Consider the following 19,532-nt stretch of genomic DNA (forward strand, 5'->3'; position numbering starts at 1 on the left):
ATGGAAATCATTTTCAACTGAGTAGAGAAGGAAAAATGTTGAACGAAACGAGCAAAAAATCGATCGTGATCAGTTGTCAAATCGAGCAAAAGTAATTGGTTTGCCATATCGAATGCGATGAAAATATTCGTGCCGAACAATCGAAACAGATGCATAATTCCGACTCAATTATTCCAACAGGTTGGATATATCGACGGATCAAGTGTTCAACGCACAAATTGCAAAATGGTTCAAATTCAAATGAAAAGATGAAGTGGAAACTTCAATAAACCCAACACCGAATTGTGTATTGTGTATTGTGTCTACGTATTCGTATTGTGTGTACGCAAAATACGTGCTGGATCACATCCGCAAACGAAGGCGATAAATCTGCGACTAAGCACGTTCAACGAATTTTTATTTATTGCCGAGAGACCTAATTCTCGACCGTTCATCGGAAGACGAATGTTCTAAGAGCGGCTTTAATTCCCTTGCATAATGTCATAGAAGGCAATCGATTTTAGCTGCTCTCTCTCTCTCTCTCTCTCTCTCTCTCTTTCTCTCTCTTCGGTCGATATCCTCCTACAAAACGCTGTAAAGTACATCATTCACAGCATTTGAAGTACATTAATTTCCAAATTTGTTTACACTCTTAATGCACATATAGTGTGTTGAATTGTTTTTTGATTCTGCTCTTCCATCCACATAAATAATTTTCTTGATTTTGGTTCAGCTTGTTCGCTTCGCTTAGCTTCTGAGAAGCTGCGCACATCGACATGTGCAGCAGTACTTATTAAGTGCATGTTGATGGTTTTTTTCCCTTCACTCTTATAATCCGAAGCGCATATAACCAACAAAAAACCATTGAGCGTTTTGTGTTGTGTACGAGGCGAGATTATGTTGAGTTTCATCATGCGTTTTTTTTTATTTCCATAAATTCGTATCGTGTATCGTGGCACACATGCGCCACTCTCTACTCTTCAGGTTTACAGCAAGAAAGAAGAAGAAGCAGAAAAAAAAGTATGCTGAAAAGAGCGAAGACGACGAAGACGAGAAAAAAAACACCCAAAACCAAAAAAGATAAACATTAAACATACAATGCATCGGAATGAAATAAATAGAAGAAAAATTTATATTCTCTCTCTCTCTCTCTCTCTCTCTCTCGTTGATGGGCAAACCAGAAGCAGCTGTTACACTTTTTAAAAGTTGAACAACGAAAATGAAAAATAACAAGTTAACTGATTTGGTTCGGGTTTCGGTTCTTTTTCGTTTCGGCGTTTGTATGCTGTGCCCATATCTCTCTCCCGAAAATATTAGATTTCATTACTGCTTCGAATCGTTTGGACCGATCATCGACTGCCGAAGAGCATCATTTGGCAATTGCCGTGAGGCATGGCATCCAATGAATCCAGACTGAATTGAAATTTTATAGAATAAAAATGCTGCCAAAAACGTTTCTTTGTCAACACAAAAGAAATACCTTGGAGGCCATTGAATGTGGAAGGCAACCGAGGCTTTTTCTTTTACGAGAAAAATAGAGAGAAAAAAATAAACGAAACCCGAACAATATTCCATTGTATAAACTGCAACTTGGAAAAATTCAATTATAACGTTATTGTCATTTTCGATATAGATTCAATTTTAAATTCGCTTTTACCACATATATTCAATGTCAATATAGAAATCGATTTCTTACCTTTACTATGATACACACAATTGGTCGACATGCACCTATGACGAATCAATAACTTTTTCCAAGCGTTTGGTTATACCTTTGCAAAATGGTTGAAAAAGTATTTCATTTTAGAAGAAAATATAGTAGAAAATTTTTCAGGGATGCACATTTGCACATCAAAGTGACCGGTAATTGCTTCATACCGTATGTACAGTATCTATCAGTAGTAGTCAGTTTACAATCATGTCTTTTGTTTTGGTTGGAAAAAACACACAGTATGTATGTTTGTCGTTTTGTGTTCGGTCTGCTCCAACTAAAAGAGGAAACAATTAGAGGCACATGGACCAACCATATCCATATCAATTTACAGGCAACATACATGAAAGAAAAGGAAACGAGCACACAGTTGGTCACTGTGTGAGATTCAAATCATTACCATTACAATTGGCGACGAATGCAAAGGATGCCAAATTGTTATCCATATCAATACGTAATATCTTCGTCGCACGTCTAGTGATAGTAAATGCACATTAACACTGGCCAGCCGAACGGTGTATAGATGAACAGATTAGCAGTAGTCTCGTCCAGGGGCATGCATACACAGACGAAAGAGAGAGAGAAAGAGAGCGAGAAAGAGCGAAAAAGAGAGACAAAAACAAAGAGAGCAAGAGACACACACAGCAAAACAGCATTTGTTTTGCTGCTTTTCTTTATCTCTTTCTCTTTCTCATTCATTTGTTGCTCGTTCGTTTGCATTATTCGGTACGTTGTGTGTATATAGTTTCTCTCTCATTCTCTTTCGTCTCTTCTCTTTGCATCGCACAGTTGTCTTCATTCCTTTTTTTTATCACATGTTTTGTTTTGTTTAGTGTCCGTGCGCGAAGCGCATATGTGTGTACCTTTTCGGGTTTCTTACCATTTATTTTTTTTCGTGTATAGCTCTCTGCACTATTGTGGCCCATATTGAATTTTGCTGTTGGTGGATTAAAACGGCATTGAAGGCTCTGCCGTGCCATCAGTATTGCAACACATCCATTCCGAGGTGGTTGTACGACAGGACACTTTTGCTTGAAAATTAGAAAGAAAAACCGAACCACTCATTTCACCTTCAACATTCGACAAGATGTTTTAATTTCTCCTAACGATAAATAATATCACATAAATTTAAATTCAAATTCAGTTCACACGGGTTCAGTAAAGTGTAACGCAGTTCCCATCGACAAAACGACAACGAAAAAAATACACACAAGAGAACGTCACTTGTCAAGGACTTGGGCAATAAACAAAAGGGTCGACAAGAAAACTAAATATATATTTTTGTTCAAATTAATGATTTAATGAAAGAGAAAAAAAGAAAGAACATTTCCGCTTTAGCGAATCCAATTCGTTTCGTCGACTCATTAGAGAACAAATTCAAATAGGCGGGTGCTTTCTGAGTGAACTGAAGAGGTTGCTTTCAAGTGTGTACTGTCACTTGAACCAAATTGCTCGAAATCCAAATTGAGTTTTGAACACAACAGCTCAACGGTGATAATTTTGTGTGAACAAAAAAGAATCAATGTGAAAAGAAAATACATTCCAACTCATTCGGAGCATTCATATATGTTAAAATTCTAAGTGAAAAATTGAGGCAAAACAAAATGTGTGATTATTTTTATTCAAACACAATTTGTGTGTGTATGTGATATCGATCGTTAGCTAGAATTAAATTGATTCCATAATTGGAACTCACTTGTGAAATTAATAACTTTATTTGAACATTTGTTATCGTTTGCGAGCCTAGCTCATTTACACACTAATTCAATCACAATGATTATCTGCATATCGGGATTCATAATTGGGGGAACGTTCGTTGATACAAAAAGTGCAACGGACGACCGAACAAAGTTCGTTGACAATATTGTTGATGTTGTTGACAACGATAGGTATGATGATCAATTTTTTTTTTTCATTCACATTACAACGCACAACAAACAAACGAACAAAATGAAATATAATCCAATTGTTATTAAATTGAACGCACGGCGGTTTTGATCAAAAACAACACACATATTCTTATCGCTGATTTTTAATCAACGCGTTTACAAATTAACACCTGCGCGCTTGCGATGCGTTTGTGTCATTTTTTTGGATCATTTCGATGAATACAAAGCAATTGCATTGTCTTTCTGTCTCTTTATATCTGTCTCTCTTTCCATCGAATATCTCACGCCACACTCTTCTCGCTCGCACTCTTTCTGCTAAAAATCGTAAACAATAAACCATTTTATATAGACAAATCCGATAAATGAATACGAAAACGTGCTGCAAGCTTATACACTGTCCGCCCCGTAAAAATAGACATATCATCCGCTCAGTTTGGATTTGCATGGCGAAAACGCGAACAAAAAAAAAAGAAGCAACGAGTAAATCCAAATGGAAAAACGTGATTGACACATGGACACAAGGCGATTCATCGAACAAATCCACTGTGTCTGTCTGTGATTTCGGTTTGTTCGGTATCGTGCGCGCTATCACTTTAGTTTGTATGTAGACAACGGTCTGGCCGATCGAAATTCGAGCAACGATTCTTTTTTTTATTTCTTTTCTTTCTTTTTTTTTTTTTTTGTTTCTTTTATTGATTATTTCAACTTTCAATATTCATCGATTGAGAGCGAGAGAGAGATTGTTTTTTTTTTCGAATTTCAAATTGAATTGCGACACATCGAATGAATGCAAAAGTGTTCTTTCGCCATATTTATGCCGTTTGTAGGGCACACAGTGTGTTGTATCGTCTTATGAAAACGCATTCGGCGATCATTTACGAAATGGAAATGTTTTCGCTGTGCTGGCGACTATTTAACCAAATCTGCTTTTGCCGATTGTGAGTCGTTTTTAGTGTTTTGTTTCTTTCTTCATTTCATTGCTGCGGCTTTGTTTACAATTCTAGATAAATCTAGGTTAAATCAATTGATAAATTTAGGTGCTACAAACATACATAAAAGATGTGACTGTTGTTTATAGATCCGTTTTTTTTTTTGTTAAATGTGGATTTGATTTTATATTACTTGAATTGAAATGTGTGGCGTGAATGATCGAATCACATCAAATCTTATCAAAACAATTTTAATTCTTTCCAAGAATCACAGCCACAATCACGCACACAGTGACTAAATGGGTCGTGGTGCGACGATTTTACATCGATGGCATAATCGTCGTCAGCAATCATTATTATTGCGTACGAATGAAGATGTGGAGATGGCAATAAAAAAAAAAAGAAGAAATAACAAGAAAATTTGCATAATCAACATGTTTTATTGGCTGATTTATACGTATAATATCTTTATATGTCCAAATGTATTGTGAAAAATTGATTTGTAATGTTGTCTTTCTTTCCATTTCCCATTCTTATTTGCAGTTTTCCTCAGAAAGTCGCCGATCGGCCATCACCTGCATATGTTTATATGCAGCAACAACAGCATTATATTCCACCGCCACAACAGGTGATGTATCAGCAAATGTGCCACCAGGTGCACAGTGGCAACGGACATCAGGCATCTGTTCATACGCTCAGCAAAAAGGGTTCCATACGAAACGGTGACGTACTCAAACGAACACGAACACAAAATGGGTAAGTTCATTAACATGATAACTCCTTGTTTTGTTGTTTATTTCGTGTGTCGTGCCAATTTTTTTTTTGCTACGGTTGCTTCTACTGCACTGCTTTATGACACACAGGTTATATGATTGGCCCGTGTGGCCATCATCATTAGGTTTTAAGCCCCATTTTATTAGGCATGCGTGTGTGTGTGTGTTTTTGTTCGCCAATCGTGTGTTTTTTTCGGATTAGCAAAGGGCGCATGTTGGTGAAGGGAATATGCACGCGGAAAACAATTATGGGACAGAACGAATGTTCCAGTGTTTTTCAGCATACAATTTTTGGTAAATCGATCTTTTGCCTTTAACGCCAGTTATTTGTTGTTGCTCTTTTCGATGCATGTCATTTTTGATAGACATGGTTTTCTTCGAAAGATGCATGTTTCACCAAAGTACGACGAGTATGCGTACGTTTAAATGCATAACGAACTTAGATTGTGTATCAAGTGAGACCGCCTTGAAGTTGAATAAACAAACACATTCGGGGAAGAATGGATGCTTTCACATAGAAACAGAGAAAATAAACTTCAGAATCTTTTTTCGGTCGGAAAGGCGCGTTCAATTGCAAAAGAGGAAAAAGATGAACAACAAAAACAAACTAAATCCTTAAAATAGACATGGATTTGTATTTTTAGTCGCACGATTTGAGTCTACGCGCGACAGTCTGAAGTGACAGTTCAAGTGTACGACCGACGCCTTGCTCTTCCTTATGATTTAGACCAAATCACATCGCACTGAAACTGACTGCAAAATGAAATGAACTCGAAAGTGATCTATTTTAGCTGTTCACATCGGAATTTTTTTCCCATTAGAAAAGGAATATTCTGACGATGTTCAATTTGTATGGGATTGACAAGATCAATTGGTAATTTTTCGGCATTTTTTTTCTCGTAAAAATGACGTCAATTTTCTAGCGAATGACGTCGAATTGACTTGTTGTTATGCTGTCCTCTTCAACTGAGAATTGCTTCGTGTCAAAGTTCTTTGGCGAGAGACACACACAAAGAGAAACAATCATGTCAGAAATAGTCATAAAAATGTTAATTCACATAATTTATGTACACTTCGTGTTTTTTTCATCTGCTGCTTCTTATTCATGGGAATCGGTGCGTTTAAATCGCCAATTGACCGGTGATCGCTTTCGCCTAACTTCAAGTTATGTTTATCATATTCAAACGAAGAAAAAAAATAGAATCGGCTTACGACTGCGACAATCCGATTTAAATACATCCAACGAAATTATCAATATATTTATATTCATAATAATCTGTTATGCATCTCGGTCGCTCGTTCGCTCGTTCATTTGCTAGCTCACTCTCTTATCTAACGCGTTGAGTGCGTCGCGCTGAGATTCATAACAAAGAATTATGCACTAATTTCTGTTTTATACGCTCGAGCATATTTATATATTTTCTGTATGTGTCGCTTGTTGTTCACAGTTCTTCTTCTACTCGATATTTTGATGTGTCGTCGTCGTCGGCGGCGTCGGCGGCGGTAGCGACGTCAAAGTCGCATTGAGAAACGAAAACGATCCGAAATAAAAGATTATGACTTGTGTGAGGGAGAGAGAGAGAGTGTGTGGATCCGACTGTCGTTTCCGTCTCATAATTTCTCAAAGTGCGAACGAATTAACGCACACGAATGAACAAAGGAAAATTGGTTTTTTTTCGTCAAACCTCAAACACGCACAGCCTCATACTCTTGCTCTCTCTCACTCTCTCTCTCTCTCTCTCTCTTTCTCTCTCTCTATCACTCTCTCGCCAGATCTCGCAGTGATATTATTTTCATTCGGCTTTTCATTTTTAGTATTTGCTTTGGTTCCGTTGCGTCGGACTTTTTTTTATTACAACTCAGTGACTGAGAGCGTGCGAGAGATCGGGTGAACGCGCGCGCGACAGCGAAAAATTTTCGGCTGGTACCGAGCGAATAGATCGCATCAGTTGATGGAAAACGGCCGCGAAACACACATTTAAAATCCAGAAATCACAGAGACGAACGAACGAACGAACGAACGAACCAAAAAAAAAAGAAACTACAGTGTATTTAATTCCCACAATTGGAGAAATTCACATGGGAATATCCCTGTTCAAAGTACAACTGAGCATTGGACTGTTTTGTGGTTTAACGACAATAAACGATTTCTTTTTCGATAGATCGTTCGTTCGTTGTGCCAGTGCCACAGTGATTATCAAAATTCAGCAGAAGCGATTAACAAAAAAAAAAAAAACGGTTTCGGTCGTCAATATTAGCGCGAAAAACGAAACTGAAATCAAATAAAATGCAATTCTCATCATCAAAAGCAAAACCACAGAAAAAGAATAATGTGAAGCAATAGCCAGTGATTTCGGTTGGTTTTGTGAATTGAAGAGAAAATCAACGATCCACTCTGTGTCCTTGTACATGTGTGAAAAAATAAAACAGACAGAAAAAACCGTTCCCAAAACAAAGAGTCAAAAATCAAAGCGAATGAAACGTCAACGTTTGCGTTTGACGTATGATCCTAGCTCGACGATAGAATACGCGCTTTTGTTGATTGTTTGTCGAATGATTTGTGATATACATATATATTTGTGTATTTGTTTTGTTTCGTCGGCGTGTACGCATTTTCAGCGTTGTGAACGAAAATTTTAAGCAACACACACGAAAAAAAGGAACACACCAACCAGATGCCAAAATGAACTTGAACTGAAACGAAAATCGAGCGAATCGCGTACATTGTACACATACACATCGATTCGGAAAAGACGATCCATTTACATAAAGCAATCAAATTAACAGCATCATTTTTCTATTTTTACCCCATATGAGCGCGCACAATTATCATAAAGTGCAGAGAGTGTGTGAAATTGTGCATCGCAAAATTCGTACCAATTTTTGTATTTTTTTTTTATCTCGCCATCTCTTCTTCTTCATCATGTTCGTTTTCATTGTTTTGTCTATTGCACAAATTTTCCGTGCTGCATTTATGCCTAACGAGGTAATGTGATGTGCAAAAGCGCCTAATTGAAATGGAAAGATGAAAGATTTCACATGCGAACGACTCAGAAAAAAACAAAAAACGTTGCATGATTTTCAGTTATATATCGCTCGCACTCAATGCGAGTCTTTTTTTTTGCATGAAGAATGAAAGAAGAAAAGAGAAAAATTGCAATCTATTATGTGATTCATGAGCACGTTGTAATGTTTCACTGCAGATAACGATAATTATAGATTCTCAATAAGCGTGCGCGTCATTTGGCCTACAGTCCATTCTTTAGAAAATGGACCAGTTTCATGAATGGACGCTTCGTGAATGCGATGATTTCTCGCCATAAAATGAATGGGAGGACAACGACATAAAAAAAACTGGGTTGCATTTAGACAAGCGATATGCATACGTGTGATGATGAAGCAATTGAGAGTGAAATGTCAGTGGCAATAAATGATATTTAACGGCTTTGCTCTTGACACTCTCAAATTTTAATCGATCACCACACACAATAGAGCATGATAACAGTGAAGTCGTCGACTTTGTTTGGCGAAACTAACAACAACAACAACAACAACATCAAAATGGGATCAGCACCAGCACATTTGTGGGAGTTGATTTAATAACCTTTTTATTGACTCCATGCCCGTCATTTTCGTCCATATTTTGAGTGCTGTGCAACGATGAGTAGTCTCATTCGAAACAGTCAACGACAACAAAATGCGACACTGTTTATGCAATGCTAAATTAACATTCAGTCCGAAAAAGGTGCTGACCGTTTTGTGACGCGCCAATTGTGAAAATACAGCCAACTCATTGCAAATGCTCGCCACCGTTGTTGCGGCCGTCGCCGCCATCATCACTGCCACCATTGTCGCTCCAAACATATGACGCATTCAAATATCCACGAACTATTTAGTCAATAAATAATTATTTGTTTATTTGACGAAAAAAATATGCCACTGCATCATCATCAGCAGCACCAAGGCAAAATATTGAACCCATTTCACAAACGCAAGCAAACTTTTATATTCTAATTTAGTCACAACGAAACCGAAATTGATATTAAACTCTTCATACTGTATGTTTACATTTCTTTGTTGTTTGTTCGTTTCAGCTTTGAGCGATGATTCGTCACTTGCTGTTCTCAGCATTTTTCTTTTCCACCCTGAATCTCTCTCTCTCTCTCTCTCTCTCTCTCTCTCTCTCCCGCAATCTCTCTCGCTCTCGCTCGTTCGAGCTAAATTGATATGGGAGAAATGTTCATATCGAAACACATTGTACGCGGTCATCATTAATTCGTTGAAATTATCTCGCCATTATTCAGTTCATTTGGTGTCAAAGTGTTCACTTTCAGCCGACAATCAACTCATTCGTGCGTATGCGAAAATAAATGAAATTTCGGCACCTATTGCATTCGCTTCATTTCCCTTTCTTTGTACACGTTTCAGCTGTTGTGATTTTTTTTTTGCTCTCCGATAACAAAACAGAGACAATGATTCGGTGATAGTCATTTGGCTTCCGATAGCCAAATTAAAATTCAATGTATGCAGATGATGAAATACTAAATAATGAAATTATGTTGAATGATACAAAATATAAAACGTGTTTAACGCTGATATTAGCTTCGCCGAATCCAAGCATCGACAATTCGGCTGAGATTGGCGTTGACGATCAATCGTTGAATGAAATGATTCCAGACGATAGTGCAATGAATACTAGTGTTGAAATGAATTTAAATCAATTGTCAAATGAAATGAATCGAACTTTTGTTCATAGCGAAAAATTCAATGAATCGCTTGATAGAAACAAAACAATAATCCCTATTAAATGCTTGTCGAACGATGAATGCACTGATTCAGATCAACCGATAAGCACAGACACAGACACTGTCACTGAGACCAGCCCGAAATATTGCTGTACACTTGAAGTTAAATTCGTTTGGTATGAAAAATGCTGCTGAAAACATTCGAACACATTCGTTTTTGACCTGAAGAATTTATTTTAAAATTTCAATTCTTGCGATATTCCAAAATTAATCAACTTTTTACTCAAAAAAATATTAATTCAATTTCCTCAATTTTTTACCCCATAGGTATGAACTATCTCAAGATTTATTAGACAAGCAAATTGAAATGCTCGAACGAAAGTATGGAGGGATTCGAGCTCGTCATGCTGCCATCACAATTCAAAGAGCGTTCCGACACTATACAATGGTTAAAAAATTTGCATCGATCACGGCAATGGCCAAAGCCGAAAAACGATTGAGCCGACGATTGCCATTGTCTACACAACAACAACCGCAACCACAGCAACAACAGATGCACAACTCACCATTGGCGTAAGTTGCACACATAAAAAAACACATTGTTCACATTTGCGGAGTGAAAACCGTTTGTATTTTTCGTTTTATCATGTCTTCTTTTTTTTGTTCCACAGTGAGGATGTGTTGAGTTCATCGTATGTGTCAAATGTGAATGTTAGCGCTGGATCGGAGTCAGATGTAAGCATCGGTAGTGGTAGTCAGAATCGTAGTGCATGCAGTATGGTAACACCATCCAGTTCACGTGTGGCACCAATTCGTTCGATGTCGTTGCGTGAACGTCGCAGTATGGATGCTTCGTGGTCGGAAAATGCCAATCAGGTACCAGAAAATTCGAGTCATGTCAGTGGAAAATATCGTATCCATGGCCGAAATATGACACCAACATCAGGTGAATCGAATAGCCCAGTGTCGAGTGGCGGTGCATGGACAAAGTCGAACCAACACTCACATCCACATGTGAATCTATTGCATGCATCTGAACAACACTATCACAGTTCACCGATCCAACAGGGCCCCTATCAGCAAATGCAACACACACATCAATATCAACAGCACTCGAATTCATACTGTCAACAGGACATTAGCTTGAATTCCAGCTCACAAATTGACTCGTCACACTCATCGATGAATTCATCGTGGAGTTCACAAAACCAAAGTCCCATGCAGCCATACTACTCAGCGCAACAGATTTATATGCGACCACGCATCACCACCGCCCAAATGATTCAGCAACAGAACAGCAAACGGGTACCACCTGAAGTGCCGAAACGAACCTCTTCCATCACATTACAACATCGTGGCTATGATCCAAACGGACGCGCAATACGGCCAAATGGGTAAGCTGAATTGTCGGTTATCCCATAGAGATTGGTTATTCTTTCATTACGTCCTGGGTACTTATCCTTTGTGTTTTTCTCTCCCACAAAATAAAGGTTGTGCAAAACAGCTGAAAATGGTAGTCTTAGCTCAGTTCAGTCATCTGGAAGTGATAGCAGTGCCGATCGTATGCATTGTGACGTCGGCTCTGATCGTTCAACATCGCCGCAATGGAAAGGAAAAGGTAGGTTCAACGATGCATAACAAGAGGAAAATAGAATTTGAATGGTTAAAGTAAAATTTTCCCTTCATCCTACAGTTCAATCACCGGACCACATAAGCTCTGGCTGTCCATCGGCCGATGCTGAGTACCTAAGTTCGCACACCAGCGCCGCTCAGTATTCAATGGAACAGCATGAACCGTTAGTCACCACACCTAGCTACAAAGTGTCCGAAACGATTCGAAAGCGTCAGTATCGTGTCGGTTTGAATTTATTCAATAAGAAACCCGAAAAAGGAATCACCTATTTGATTCGGCGCGGATTTTTGGAGAATACACCGCAAGGTGTTGCACGGTTTTTGATTTCGCGCAAAGGACTGTCGCGACAGATGATTGGCGAATATTTGGGCAATTTACAGAATCAGTTCAATATGGCCGTGTTAGAATGTTTTGCCGGTGAGCTGGATCTTTCTGGCATGCAAGTCGACGTGGCCCTGCGCAAATTCCAAGCTTACTTCCGTATGCCGGGTGAAGCACAAAAAATTGAACGTTTAATGGAAATTTTCTCGCAACGATATTGCCAATGCAACTCCGATGTGATCGCTCGTCTACGCTCTTCAGATACCGTAAGTTGTTTTCTTTGCAAGATTCATTTGTTCGCTAAACATCCAATTTTAACTCTCAATGACTCTGATATCTCTCTATAGGTTTTCGTAATGGCATTCGCCATCATAATGCTGAATACGGACTTGCACACGCCAAACCTCAAGCCGGAGCGACGAATGCGCGTGGAAGATTTCATCAAAAATTTGCGCGGAATCGACGATTGTCATGACATCGATCGGGACATGTTGGTTGGTATTTATGAGCGTGTTAAAGCCAACGAATTCAAACCCGGCTCCGATCACATGACCCAAGTGATGAAGGTGCAAGCTACCATTGTGGGCAAAAAACCGAATCTCGCATTGCCACATAGACGATTGGTGTGCTATTGTCGGCTCTATGAAATTCCCGATATTAACAAGAAAGAACGGCCCGGCGTACATCAGCGCGAAGTGTTTCTATTCAACGATTTGCTAGTGATCACGAAAATATTCAATAAGAAAAAGAATTCAGCCACCTACACATTTCGAGTTAGTTTCCCATTGTGCGGAATGGTTGTTACACTTTTAGATGTACCAAGTGAGTATTTTCCCTCTTCCACTTTTACTCTTTCTATCAACTTGAACACCACAGAATTACTCAACGATGGCATTCTCAATCTTCATTTACAGATTATCCATACTGCATTCGATTGTCCCAGAAAGTGGACGGTAAAATTTTAGTTACATTCAATGCACGCAACGAACATGACCGTTGCAAATTTGCCGAAGACTTACGTGAATCGATCAGTGAAATGGATGAAATGGAATCGCTGCGCATCGAAGCTGAATTAGAGCGCCAGAAATCGGCACGTAGCTCACGAAACAATGGCGGAAGTGCTAGTTCGGAGAACCGGGATTCAGGTACATTTCAACCCAACCTCCTTAATATCTTCTATTGAAGTCATTGTTTCTTGTTTTTTCTAATCAAATCTCGTTCCACTTAGGTGTTGCAGACGTTGAAGTTTGCCCATGTCCATATCAATCGCCACAAAATGAAACGCACACAGAGGCTCACTTGAAGCGCAGTGCACTGAGCAACTCATTGTTGGATATGCACGAACAATGTAAGTGTGATGATGAACACTTCAATATGACAATAGTCTGATTTGGATAACTAAATAGCGATAGAGTTAAGAAAGAAATTTTCGTTGGTTCGTTTGTTCGACGGGTGAACTAAAATGGAACCAGTTCTCGCCGTTTTGGTTTTTTAAATGCTGCAATAGTATATTTTTTTCTATGTAAATTCTCGAACGTTTTTACTTTTGGTTCATATTAAAAACGCCGTCGCATGAAATTATTAGACAATTTTTACCTTGTCAAAATTCGAATTATGCTTTCTTAAGTTCTTTTGTCATGAAAATTGGTTTTTCGTTGAATTTTTCATTTTTATTTCTTTCTCTCTTGATTTCTTTATGTATTTCTAGGACGAAGAGACTAAATCACTTTGTAGAAAAGTGTGATCATTATCAAATCAATGAATCAAATCAATCAATTGAATCAATTTGTAATGTGAAGGTGATCAAAAATCAAATAATCAATAGAAAAATTCGGAATAGCCTTTGATCGCAAATGTATTGAGAGTAGAAGAAAGCCAATGCAAGTGCAAAACCATATTCAATTAGCTTGAAAATGTGATATATTACGTTGAATAGAAAACAAGTGAAAAGAAAAACTATGACATTAAATGAGAAGACGAGCTTATTGTTTCTTTTCCCTTAAAATAGAGGCTTACTAAAAAAAAAAACAAATTTTACAAACGAAAAAAATATTTTTAAATCATATTTTTGAGAGTTCTTAAACCAATTGACATACAAACCGTCTTAAATTTTCGTTATTTAATTAGGAGCATTCAGATAAACGCTTTTGCTTTGATTCGGCTCATTTGAAATAATTTGGCCCAAATAAGTTTAAAGTTCCACAAATGAACTAGTAAGTGTGCATAGTGTAAAAATGGTTCGAATGTGTGAAAGAGAGAAAGCGATCAAAATCAATTTGTGCTTTTGCATTTGTTATCATTTTTTTTTTTAATTGTGTATATGTTCATCATTTGTAAAAGAAAAAAATCAATCAGTATATCAATTTGTTTGTTTCAAAAGTGACAGCGCATTAGCTTGTATACAATGCAATCAAACCAAAATGCGAACCGAATTTTTTTTGTTAAATTTAAATTCAATTAGATTATGCAAGTTGAAAGAAAAACAAAAATGAAAGTGTGTCTAATTATATTCTCTACGAAAGCACACAAGTCAACCTATTGAACAATTGTAAATAGAATAAAGATAAAAATTGGAAATTATTGATACTAATTAGGAACAAGCGAAACGCTAGCCCCGCTAAAATGGGCAACAGAATACATTATAATATTTACAATTTTAATTATTATAATTTATTTTATTATATTTTCAAAATTTGACAAAAAAAAAATAAAAGAACAACAAAAAAAAAACAACAATCCTCACACGATACATTTCCTAAAATTATTACACACAAAACAACACCACGTACACATCGACAATTTTTCGATCTAGAAACAACAACAACAACAAAAAAACACAGAAAAAAAAACGAAATGAAATTGAGTGAACGGGTTGATTTTCATTTGTTTATTCTCTTTCTCTTTTCTCTTCTTTTTTTTCTCTCTCTCCACATATTTGTCTGTCTGTTCTCTTTCATCGATTTCGTTGTGTCTTGCAGTCGTCTACCGATTTTCTAGAAAAATGCCGATCTAATGTGATATTTACATGAATGTGATATATTAAAAAGAAATATATGCGAATAGCTCAAACGAGATGTAGAAATAATCAAATGAACACTATTTAGTCGAGTCCGACTTCGTCATCATTTTTATGCCGCAACATGCATGTCGTTACCCATATTCGGCATTGTAGTTGTTTTGTTTCCGTTGTTTTAATTGAAATTAAAAAGTAAAAAATAAAACGCTCATCGACTGAAATGTGATGCCAACAATTGCAACTAGAAGTTATCTGAACAAAAAAAAAACAAACAAACAAAACTGAGTGGAGTACGTGAAGTGTGCCAAAAAAAAAATTTGAACAAAACTAAAAATGCAATCAAAATCAGGTCACAAGCGAGCCAAATCAAGTAAATATGATCTCTCTTTCTCTATATCTGTCTCTCTCTCAACCTCTCTAACTTTTCTGGACATACACACATACCGATTGCCTGTCTCCCTTGTTTCCTCATTTATTTTGTCAACAATTTGATGTTTTTTCGGCATATCCACCTATGACATAACACATTTTGACACAGACACATGCACACATTCACACACACACACACACACACACATTGAACATCTGCCACTACACACGAACACAGTCAAAGCAAAGATTTCATTCACTGTTTTTTTCTGTGTATATGATCATATTTATTGTATGTACAAAGCAATCATTTCCGAACAACAACAAAAAAAAAAACAATTGTAGAAAGCGAATGAAAGTCGTCATCATCCACCCCAAAAGGTACAATCGCGATACTATTCAATCAATCAATCAAATTGCCTTCAATCAATCTCCAAATGTTTTGTTTTACAAACATGGCACAGTATTGTTCAAACGGTATTTATGCATCCAATATCCAGCAAATTTGTTATCATCATTGTCAACTAGCATAATCATTTAAGTACGTCTTGTGTTTGTGTATACACTCGAATCACACAAGTTTTTTTTTTGGCAAATACCCTTCCAAGCGACAACTAACGAAAACCATGTCATCTTTGCACTTGTCAGACATATATGTATACTCAATGCCGTTCAATAATTTAGCTATATGAAGAAAAAAAACAACTTTTCTTAACAAATTCATCCAAAAAAAAGTATTTATCTTTCTATTAAAACAGTCTACAACTCTGTTCGAATATCCATTTATCGTTTTAGAGTATCTCATCTGATTCACAATTTTCTTTAATATGCATTTATTTCATTTAGTGTTAGTTACTTTTCGTTTAAACAAATTGCATGCAAATAGACAAAGAAAGCAGAAACAAAATGACAAATTCAAGCATAATCGAATGCAATAATTTCATCCACTTTCATTGAATTTCGTTGGTTTGTTTGTTTGTTTTGACATCATTGAACGAATACCATTTATAAATAGATCAAACCAATCAAACACATATAGCCATTCATGACATTTACCAAATCCCAATTCAAACAAAACCGATTCACATATCAAATCGACATGAATTTCATTGGTTAATTTCTTAATTGGTTTCTTTCGCTTGTTTTCGATATAGTTGGAAATGAGAAGCCTCAACGACGTGGTAGTGTTGGATCATTGGATAGCGGCATGTCGATATCGTACACGTCTGCCAGTACTGGATCTCGTGACAACGCAAAGGTTCGCCTCAATATGCAACAACCATTTCAGGTAAAAATTGTAGGAAAAATGCATCAAATTCAGAAAATCATCTAAATTCATCACCAAAAGTAAACTTCAGTCGAACTCGTTACTAATTTGTCTTTCTTTTTCTCTTCATTGAATGTGCATGTGCAGCAACCGCAATCGCAACCGAATCAAGGTATTTTAAATGCAGTAAACAGTGGAATATCGCCATTGTTGCTTGCAACTGGCAGCATTGTTGGTGCCAGTGGTGCCGTTGGAGTCGCACAGCCCGGATTTTTGGGTGGCATTTTCAATCGACGCGAACGAAAACTCTCGAAATCCGACGATAGCGGCAGCAGTGTCTCTTCAACCATTCCTACAACCATTCCTGCAAATAATGATCGATCGACTGAGGTTTAAATTACACCCACCAACAACACGATCAAATCTTCCCTATCCTAATGTGATTCGACCTTCAGTCACCAAACCACATCACTTTCGGCACCATTGAATGAATATGCGATCGAATACTTTCGAAACGTTTGTTGTTCGAATTAAAAGAAAGGAAGAAGAAACATGCAGGCACTGGCCAAAATAAACACTAACCCAATTTAATTCGTAGGTTAGTTTTATGCACAACAACAAACACAGAAGAAAAAAAAACCGAGAGAAATAGAGCAATAGAGACAACACAATTCTAGCGACAAAAAACAAAAAAACAATATTTGATGTGTATGATTGTAACAATATTTATGTACTACTAGATAACCGAAGTTTAATGAAGATAAATTTAATTAAATTCAAAATGATACATACAGCTAGAGTGGTCATTTGATAAATTTCCCTCAATTTTCGTGACAAACCTTTGTAGAAATTGTAATTTATTTAAAAACTAATTCGTATATTATTTGAACACAAACCAAGAATGATAATTTAGCTACCAACAACAAAAACAACGTGAATTTAAGACATCAACAAAGTATTGGAAACATTCTTTTGTCCTAATCGATTTAATAAAAAAAAAAAAAATCGGATTGCATTTTTGGAACAATAATTGAATATTTTTTGGGATCATTGGATGCGTCTTTCAGGGCGACAATCAAACAATTTCTTTTGTAGTGATTTGCTTTTGATAGAATTCTAGAATTTTTTTAAAGAAAAACGAACAATTAACCTCTACAACAAGATGGTGTTTTCTTTGTGCTTTTAATTTTCGGGAAACAGTTGGTTTTAGTCAATATTTCACTTGAAGAAGAAATGAAAGAAAAAGATGCAATTTTTGTGTTGCGAAATTTTCAATGTGCCGCAGATTAAAAACGAAGTTTCGCTATCGTTGACATCTAGACTAACTGTCCATCCAATCGAAAGAAACGGTGTTTCGATACACACACAAATCCAATCAGTTGTCTCATTCTATTTTCGTACAGATGCAATGAATTACAGCTCGCTTAACGAAATATTCTATTTTTTTTTTGGTAACAAAGAAATCGACAAAGAAAGAATAAACGCTCGACTCGCACGAGATGTTCATTGACAAATAAGACGATTCAACGCGTGAATTACCTTAAACTATAAGAATAACTCCTCATTACGAAATGTGTAACCCGAATAAAATTTAATTAGATATCAAAATAATTACGATAATCTATACTCTATTTTTTATAAATTGAGCAAAGAAAAAGAAAAACAAAATCCTGTATGATAATTGAGAAAAAAAAAACAATTTTTGTTTTGGTAAACAATATTTATTTGCTTTGCTTTAGCGTTTAAGAAGACGGTGATCGGTTTTTGTGTTGTGCGATATTGCAATTGAACAAATGCGGTCGCGCAAGAGCCGAATCATATGATAATTCTTTTTAAACATAATTAATATGATAATTCGTAATTTCTTCCCAAACACATGTATATTTGTACAATTTTTTTCTTTATTTTTTCGTTCTCTTGTCGTGATGTTTAGTCTGAGTGTGAGAGAGTGTATAAAATTACATTTCACATGAAAATAAAATAATAATTTTTAAGTGTATGATATTTTTTTTCTTTCTTTTGTCCATGTGTTACTTTGTTTGATTAGCATTGGCCGTCAGCCCAATCGATTCTATTTACAAACGAACGATGCATGAAATGAAAGAGACTAGAGAAAGGAATAATAATTTCATTTCACCGTCAAAATATGATTTTGCATAAGCTAAAATTTAAGTTGAAATCTATTCATAAAATATAATGAGAGAACTAAAAGGAAACTTCGTATTTAAATTGCTAGTTATGTTTTATAGAGACCATTTCATGGGACAATGCGCCCACAATTCGTTCAATGAAAATCCAAAATACACACGAAAAGGCAACCGTAGTGCGGTTCAACCACAATATAGTTCGTACCCACAATTTTGATTGGCATGTGTTAGACTTATTGCCATCAATCGCCACCCATTTACCCAGTTGCTCTCCCACACACAAAAAAAAACAAGCAAACAGCCACATCAAACCAATATTATACAGAAGCTAATCAAATTAATGAATTAATTGTATCAGGAGTTCGCAAATTTAGATAAATACAAATTAATTTCATGTGAGTCCTTTAAGTGTAGTTTTTTCTGAGCGTAATAACAACCAAATCCATAACAAATAACTTCTATTTAATTAATAACAAAATACAATGTATTCAAAATAATAATAAAAAACATGTTTCAGTGAACAAAGCGTTTGCATTTTTTGATTTTTGAACAAAATCTCTTTATTTCAGTCAGATTGCATACGACAATTTTGGTCATGGTAGTCATAGATTCTGACACCAAAAATTGCAGATAGGGTCAGACCAAAAATTTATGATGGGTTAAAAAAAATGATTGTCGGGGTTTTTGGAACAAAAGTGAAGACCTAAAAAAAAGGTCATCACTTTTGAAAATAAGTCGATGGGACCAAAAATT

General features: G+C 36.4%; 1 protein-coding gene across 17 annotated transcripts in view; it reads left to right on the forward strand.

The window, feature by feature from the left end:
• LOC129573549 (IQ motif and SEC7 domain-containing protein 1) overlaps nucleotides 1–19,304 on the forward strand; it is an 87,201-nt gene extending 67,897 nt beyond the window's left edge. For 4 of the 17 annotated variants that reach the window (XM_055454179.1, XM_055454181.1, XM_055454183.1 and 1 more), the window contains 10 exons: nucleotides 5,052–5,264; nucleotides 10,354–10,599; nucleotides 10,698–11,420; nucleotides 11,517–11,644; nucleotides 11,720–12,246; nucleotides 12,328–12,802; nucleotides 12,895–13,125; nucleotides 13,209–13,328; nucleotides 16,520–16,653; nucleotides 16,780–19,304. In XM_055454179.1, the coding sequence (XP_055310154.1) occupies nucleotides 5,052–5,264; nucleotides 10,354–10,599; nucleotides 10,698–11,420; nucleotides 11,517–11,644; nucleotides 11,720–12,246; nucleotides 12,328–12,802; nucleotides 12,895–13,125; nucleotides 13,209–13,328; nucleotides 16,520–16,653; nucleotides 16,780–17,028 (3,046 nt within the window). In that variant the 3' untranslated portion in view covers nucleotides 17,029–19,304. Of the gene's footprint in view, nucleotides 1–5,051; nucleotides 5,265–7,211; nucleotides 7,826–9,709; nucleotides 10,203–10,353; nucleotides 10,600–10,697; nucleotides 11,421–11,516; nucleotides 11,645–11,719; nucleotides 12,247–12,327; nucleotides 12,803–12,894; nucleotides 13,126–13,208; nucleotides 13,811–14,958; nucleotides 15,367–16,519; nucleotides 16,654–16,779 lie in introns of those variants that run through there. The other 13 variants (XR_008688604.1, XR_008688605.1, XM_055454180.1 and 10 more) reach the window with 10 other exon arrangements.
• Nucleotides 19,305–19,532: the final 228 nt, after the last annotated feature.

Source organism: Sitodiplosis mosellana, unplaced genomic scaffold (genome assembly GCF_009176505.1).
Source record: "Sitodiplosis mosellana isolate CC-2019 unplaced genomic scaffold, AAFC_SMos_1.0 Smas_scaffold_6099, whole genome shotgun sequence".
NCBI classification, from domain to species: domain Eukaryota; kingdom Metazoa; phylum Arthropoda; class Insecta; order Diptera; family Cecidomyiidae; genus Sitodiplosis; species Sitodiplosis mosellana.